The following is a 7,967-nucleotide window of genomic DNA, read 5'->3' on the forward strand; positions in this document are numbered from 1 at the left end:
AGATTGCAAGGATACATGTTAACCCTTTGGCGTCCTCCTATGTTATGGCAAAAATGATTTATGTTTTTATTTTTATCATGTTTTACACGTGATTCCATTTGCATATTGTTTGTAAGTGAACACGTTAATAGAAAAAGTTGTACACCTCCGACAATTCTTCTAAAATACATGGACTCCGGAATCTTAGTTTCCGACGTCTTTAAACTCCGGAATCCAAGGTCACCGGAATCCTTGGACTCCGGAAACCTTGGACTCCGGAAACCTAAAGATCCGCAGCGGTGCCCCCGGGAGTCCTTTGCTGAACCATGTTCAAATAAACAAAATATTCTTGTTTTTCATGCATTTATTCACAATTCTGTGTACACTGAATACATGTTATACAGACTTTTTTATGCATTATACATAGGACACGTAAATCGTTTAATAACAAACATATGATAATAATAACAACGCCCCATACATCTTATGTCTTATATTCTATAATGGACACGTACCCCGTTTCATAACAATCCTATGATAATAATAATAACAATGCACAATACATCTTATGTCTTATAATGACTATGAGCTAAGGTATGAATACCGTCCTTAAGGATGTGCCTTTTATCGTCAAAGGGGCTCAGACTGTTTTTTTTTTTAGAACAACGGTGTATATTTGGTGGTTAAATGATCTGAACGCCACCATCGACTCCATCTGAAACTCTTTTTTTAAAAGACAATTTTTATAGTTTCGTGTTGTATGCTCGATTGCACGACTGCCTTTTTCACGCCCTTGGCTCTTTTCTTTTCTTCTTGACAAATAAATTCGTTCTCGTTCTGAACTATTTTCTTTTCGTAAATGAAACTGTACATCTTGGGCTTTAGAACAACGAATTCTCGCATGATATGACCTTGACATTCATCCTTCATTTTACCTAAGACCTTTTTGTTGACATCGCTATGAAGAAAATGTGTTTCGGGGTAATCACTGAAATCAAAGCAATGCTGACTCTCCTTCATGTCTACATACACATCCTCGGTGGATATGTCGTAGCACAAAGAGTCTGTGTCTGTAAAGCAGAGAGCGGCGCGATCACCATACCTTTTTTTGATGTAACTATAGTGGAAATCGTACATCAAGACTTTGGAAAGTTCCAAAATGGAAAATCCCACATAAATTGGTCTATTGAGGACCAATTTTTGTTTGCTAAGTTCAACAGAGGCAAGATCTTCGTTGAAGATCTTGAACACTTTGAATCCAGGTTTAGCCGAGAGCTTTAAGAGCCTCTTCTTGTGGTGAACAAGTTGAATATCCACTCTCTTACGCAGATTTTCCATGGTCTTTCCAAAGACACTATTATTCATGAGTTTGAAAAAATCCTTTTCAAACTCGTTCTTAGCCCGTTTACGCATGCTCGTATTGAAATCAATGTAAGCTTTTAGCCAAGGACTTTGTTTGAATGACAGTACCCGATAGACTTTGGTCAGTCTCATTCCCAAAGCCAGGTAGAGTTGTAAATTTCTGTAGTGGACGACATATTTCTCTTTATCAAAAAGATTGGGGACTAATTTGATCGCAGAGCCTTCTTTCATTCCAAGCTCTGTCAAAAGTTCTTTCTGATAAGGCGAAAGCATTTCCGGCTCTATTTTAAATGATTCAGGGGCTAAAGGATAATCACTGTGACAGTCATGCAATTCAGAGGGATATTTCAGATCTACTTCAAAGACATAGCCAGTTTCCCCCTCCGTAGGGACGGTATTGACGTCGATTGTTTCAATGTCTTCAGGGGTTAGCCAACAAAAATCGTGAGTTGGAAGAGGCTGACTCATGGCCCACCCGTAGAGATTGTTAGCATCTAAATACATTAGATAGTTCGAAGGTTGATGGGGATCGTAGTCGTTAAGATACTGATTATTAGCTTTCGCGTACCTTTTAGAAATCATAGCAATACCACCTCTGAGCCCCTTTTCCACGAAAAGATGCATGTCCGGATCGGTTAGTAACTCGAGCTCCACACCCGTCATTTTCAGAGCGGCCTGCCAGGGTAATCCCGGGGCCGTGTAAAAATGAGCCGCATCGAGACCATACATGTCTAAGCATAGACTTCGGAAATTTTCAAACACGTCTGCCAGAAGATGCACGTCTGTCTCCATGTACAGATCGTGATATTGCCCTAAATTTTTAATTTGAAATACGTCCCAAACCCACTGTGCGTGTAAGTAGTCCTGATCAGAAATGGTCTTTCCGTCTAAGTCGTTGTAGAAAGCCTGTTGTGGTGGAAGTGTCGCCTCTTGGAATCGTTTAAAGGAGTTCATGTAGCGGTACAGGTACACTCCCTTTCTACTGAGCAATTGGAACTTTGTTGTCTCGTTTCCGGGATGAGTGGAGGCAACATATGCTTCAAGGTGAGGAAATTTGTGTAAGCCCTCTTTAGCCAGATTGTTAGAGAGCTTGTCAAGAGACGTAGACATAAATTGGAAAGTGTCGACAAAATCTAGTCTCCCTAACGAAAAAGAAATATACTTTTCGTGGTTTTGGGGGATACCATTGATCTTTTTGTGTTTGCACTTGCCGATAGCACTCATGATGTGATGAGCATCGTAGCCTTTGAGATTATGAAAGAATACCGGGATTCTTTCTCTCAATTTAAAGTTTAAATTACAGGAACTATGAGCTGCACCCCTAAATTTTCCTGTCAAGTGACAGTGATCACGAACGGCATCACCCTTCAGTTTTCGGTTGCAGATGTTACAATCAGTCGCTTTTCGGAAAGCCTTTACCTCTTCGTCAGACAGATCCATGGGTTTTGGATTGTGTAGGACCTTCACAAGTCGATCTTCGAGTTTAACCATATGGTCAATGAAGACGTCGACAGCATTAAGACCACGATAGGTGACGTGATTTTCTGAGATCTCCGGCGAAATTCCAACAACTTTATATGTAAACCCAGAGGGTACATGCTTAGCTAATTTGATAGTGGACGACTTGCTGGGATCCGGTTGACAGCCATAATTCCTCTCGAGGATGCTTTCAAAGTCTGCATAAACGACAAACGGAACTTTAAGTTGCTTGGAGACATCAGTAAACTCAAGCCATTTGTTTTCCTCTGTGGGCATTTCCGTCCGCTGGGCACCATGTACTTGACAATAGGACACGTGTTTTTGGAGGAGGCGTTTGCTTGTAAACCCATGCAGACAGTAGTTGCAGTGAAACAATTCGTTTCCTTTTTGACCATCATTAAGAAGTCTATCGAAATCTTTAATCAAACAGTAATGAGAGTTTTCCCCCTTGTTCAAGACGACAAGATCTACGTGAGGCAAACCCCTCTCTTTGGTAAGATGAAGGGGATAGATTTCTCGTTTTTCGTAGCCAAACACATTGATGGAGATGTCATTTTTCTTTTCAAACTTGGGAATATCTCCAATTCTGACAGGAAATGGGACGTCTGTAAAATCGAGTTTGTCGACGTGCTGAATGTAATTAATGACACGTTGGGGATTCTTTGTTACTGGGTAAAGGGATGCCAACACTGACCACATGAAGCATTTTTAATCAGCATTCTGAACATTGATGATGGCTTTCTTGTTTGCTAGTTTTAGTGGCAGCGGTAGGAAACTCGAACCTTTTATCGGTTTATATTGGACGATATGGATGTTGACTCCCAGAACTTTGTCCAGTGCCCAGTTACTACCTTCTCTTTGGTATTCAACAAAAGAGTTAACAATTTTCATGATGCTCTCCCTTAGTGCAGAATCGATGTCTTCGTTTTTGAGAACTATGTGACAGCGTCCGTGGAAAAAGGGTTCAGCATGCTCAATTTGATCCCCTCTGGTCTTGGTGAAACGAACTTGTAAGGTAAGGTAAAACTTCATTCTTTTTCTTTTGAAGCGTTCTTCTTTCAGAATTGATCTGATTGTCTCTTCTTTGATTTTTAAGAAAGTCATAGGATCGTATTTACTTTTATCGGTAGCCTCTAAGAATATTTTCTTTAAATTTCCCTTAATGGCATCTTCCTCGGTGATACATTCTTCATTTGTGTCATCAGCTGAATTGTATTAAATAATCAGAAATAAATTTCATGTCGGAAAATTACACAATAGAAATTTGAATATTAGAAAAAAAAAACATTAATGTTACCTTTAGGGCTATTTGATGAATCTCCGCTGCCAAGTTGAATTTTGGAATTAGGGTTTACATTTTCTTTGTCGATGTTGTTCGAAGCTTGTGGATGATCCTCCATTTCAGGATTGCCATGTTGGGATTCCCGACCTAAAATTCTGGAGTGACTTCTAATGTGACGTAAATAGCTATCCCTTCTGTTAAAGCTTTTACCGCATGTCGGACAACGTGAGGATTCTGATCCATGTGTAGTTCACTGATGTCGATTTAAATTCGATATTCGAGTGAAATACTTTCCACAATCCTCACAGAGAAACTGATCAGCAGGCATGTTTTTTCCCTGTAAAAACGGTAACATTCATAGATATGACAAATACATTGCAATTGTAATAATAAATTCCTATTGATTAAATAAACTTTTTATATGTCATTTCATATATGCATATGTACGTATCAAATAAAATCAAGCATAGCTTGCTAGTGCAATTGAAAACAAAAACAAATCCTAGTAAAATTGTTTACTCGACCGTTCGATTATGAAGCCTTTAAATCTCACAATTGAATGGCGAAATTGAGCGGCTGAGACCTTTTAACAATAGAGTGAAATAGAAACTTTGTGAAATTACTCATCTGGAAAACCCAAACATTAAACAGCTGTTTGAAGATTCTGTGTGTCGTATATTTTTAAGCCCCCCTTCCAACTAAAAATGACAATACTGCATTGCAGTAATTTTAGGTTTGATCATATTTTTTTTTCATTTGCATTGCACAAGAAATTGCATTATTTAACAAATCCTTTTAATTACTCTCATAAGTTATTAAAATAGTTCCTACCTCATTTAGATATAATTTTCCACTCCCTACAATTGAACCACAATGCAATTCTTCTTAAACACGTTACTAGGTGCTACTTCTTTCGCAGATGTGACACATTTGATTTATAAGTATGCAGTTCATCAATTTATACTGTAACAATCTCCATGGTGATATTTGAAAAACAAGTTGTCTGATTGGCTTCTTCGTTATTACCTCATTTTAAACGTCATTACCCGAGTAACATTCCTTTTAAAATTGGTAATTTTCCATTTGGAAATTCCAAACCATTTATTTATAGATGTGTAAAGATTTCTCCCGATTCATAAGGTTTAATATTTGAATGTCTGTCAAAACTATTCAGCTTCCTTTGTATATGGTAATGCGCTCATTTACAATGTAGACTTGGTAATCACTATGGCATGAAAGTAACTTCCAATAAATTCCTACTAGCTCTCAGTATGTGAAAATGCTGAATAAAAAGTATGATAATTGTGGTCTTGTTTTATTGTGTGTTTTAAAGTTGCGACAAATCTAAGAGTAGTATTCTTACTCCTGTACTCCATCCTGAGATTATCACGAGGACATGAGAATGTAGTAGAAATTAAATTGTACTTATGTTTATTAAGACATGTGTATACCTGTAGTATTTCGGACCAGTGCTGCCGTATTGTATTTAGATTTGTCTTTCACTACAATCCCTATAATGTATAAATTGAATAAAAGAGTTTAAATGTATTGTGTGCGGGTGCTTGAAGCATTTAAATGCCCATGTTCATTGAGACATGTTTCTACCTGTAATGTTTCGGTTGACTGATGCCCCATTTAAATGTCTCATTCAACACCGTCCCATATTTAAACCTTCATTGTTCACATTTTCAATACACCATTAATCGATAGTACAACAGAGTTTTTACGTCATGGAAAAAACCCATTAGGGATCACAAAAGGCCCTTTGCGATCCCTTTATTGACTTTATCGTTTAAAGGGTCTCGTCTGATCTTTTGTTTCCTTCAATAATGACCGTCATTTATTCCCATGACGTTGCGGAATTTCCCATTCTAGTTAAAGAAATTGCTTTTGTTCCATTCTATACAATCAATTCTATGACCTATTGTTTCAAGATATAATACTCAGTGACGTCACAGGATTATCGATCTCTTCTTTTGATTCAATGACCAATTGTTTTAAATCATTCAAGCATGCAGATTGATTTTTGTCTCCATGGTGATTGATGATGTCATTGGCTCCACAGCTCCACTGTGGAGCCCCATGTTAAGTATCTGTGCCAGAAAGGGTACTTTTACACTACTTCTTTCTATGTTTAGGTAGCTATAATTTTGACAGTCATGAAGCAAAAAAAAGGTATGTCCCTGTTATGTATGTGGATTTCTGCAAAATTTTTACTTGTGCTTGCATGATATAAGACGTAAAGGTTATGCTTTTGTTATTAATCATCAAGTAACTTCAGATTATTCTTAAACACCCTCAAGATATGCACACAATTTTACGATTGAGTTTTGAGAAAAATATAAAAAATTACAATATACAAACATACTATACGTAATTGTAAATTGCAAATACCAGAAATGTTATCTATGTTATAACATGCCTGGGATGTAAAGAATTTAACATCGGAGAAACAAGCAACACACTGAGGGCTCGGATACGTTTCCACAAACAGAAAATAAATAATCCAGAATATAGACAAATTCAACTAAGTGAACATTTACATATGTTCGGGAACAGATAATTAAATGTTCTTCCCATTTATATAATGTTGTGTGGGAGCCATCTCCAAAGTCTCTATTTTGGTAATAGAATAAAAAAAACCCTTTAAATCACTTTTTTTAAATATTTCAACCGTGATATCGATCTTCTTCTGTCGTAAAAATTTCGTGAGATAAACACGACTAATAAAGGCCGGTAACACAGTTGGAATATTTCAGAAAAGTGTTTTAAAGTTTTATATATATATATATATTAAGAATGTCAAGGTATATTCGAGTACTTGACTATCGTTCGATCATACCGACTATCGACTAATTTCTTTTACTCGATTATTCGTTAAAAATTTGCTACCTAATAGTAATTTTAAACTTGGATCCGCCCTATTCATTTATAAACAGTTCAATGTTCACGTGCATAAAACTCAGGGTAAGGCTTAACTGTTCAAAGGAAATTATTTGAACCGGTATGTCAATTTATTTTCGGCAAATATGCCTCCAAAATCTACAGTTTGAGCATACTTTAAAAGATGTCATGATGGGAAAACATTTTAATGTATGTTATCACGGTTAGTTGAAACTGAACTTGTATTCTGCAGTGAAACATCAAATATGATGTCTCATATGCCGAATCCGTCAAACATATTAAATTCTTCATGTGAAACTTTCCTAGTTAATTCTCCGCAAAAACGCCAAAGTACAGAGCCGAAAAAAAGGTGCTATCAGAAACATGATTATCAAGGACTGTCTACCTCTTATTGTTGTAAATGGAGAGGACGTTCAAGAATTAATTGGTTTTGTAGATTCCAATTTTAAAGTTTCATCCTGCAATTCCATAAGATCTGACGTAATGCAACTATTCATAAAGAATAATTAAACAGCTGCCACATAATTGTAAACACATGAAAATTTGGGAACAGGTTTGAGCGTAATTAAATTGTGTTTCTTTCTGATATATCATGCAGTCATATTAGGATTGTATTGATTGTTTACACAAAATCTCATAATTTATCACAAGCTCTCTCTCTCTCTCACACACACACATACTCTCTCTCTCTCTGTTTTTATAAGCTTTAATTGTTTACCAGTCACAGGTCACCGACATCACACGTACAAATGGTTTCAATTAACGGGTACTTGTACTAGCGTTATAAAAAGAATAGACAGATGCGAGCGTTCGATATCCTACATTTAGATAAAATGTGCAGTGAATATTATATTTGAAATGAAATAAATTGGATACATGTAGGTTTTACTACGTAAATATTTACGATTCAGAAATTCGTTGTAAAATGGCGATAGCTTAGATTAGCGTAGATTAAATATTG

General features: G+C 36.5%; 1 protein-coding gene across 1 annotated transcript; it reads right to left on the reverse strand.

Moving 5' to 3' along the window:
* Window positions 1–708: 708 nt before the first annotated feature.
* LOC133189413 (uncharacterized) lies at window positions 709–4,403 on the reverse strand. Its single transcript, XM_061324790.1, has 2 exons — window positions 4,118–4,403; window positions 709–4,025 (listed from the first exon to the last, which is right to left on the reverse strand). Exon 2 carries the CDS (start codon window positions 3,517–3,519, stop codon window positions 709–711), a length of 2,811 nt encoding a protein of 936 aa, XP_061180774.1. The 5' UTR covers window positions 3,520–4,025; window positions 4,118–4,403.
* Between the last annotated feature and the right edge of the window lie 3,564 nt (window positions 4,404–7,967).

The sequence above is a fragment of the Saccostrea echinata genome, unplaced genomic scaffold (assembly GCF_033153115.1).
Source record: "Saccostrea echinata isolate AGI-Se365-2 ecotype Australia unplaced genomic scaffold, CSIRO_AGI_Sech_v1 ptg000018l, whole genome shotgun sequence".
In the NCBI taxonomy this organism is placed as follows: Eukaryota; Metazoa; Mollusca; class Bivalvia; order Ostreida; family Ostreidae; genus Saccostrea; species Saccostrea echinata.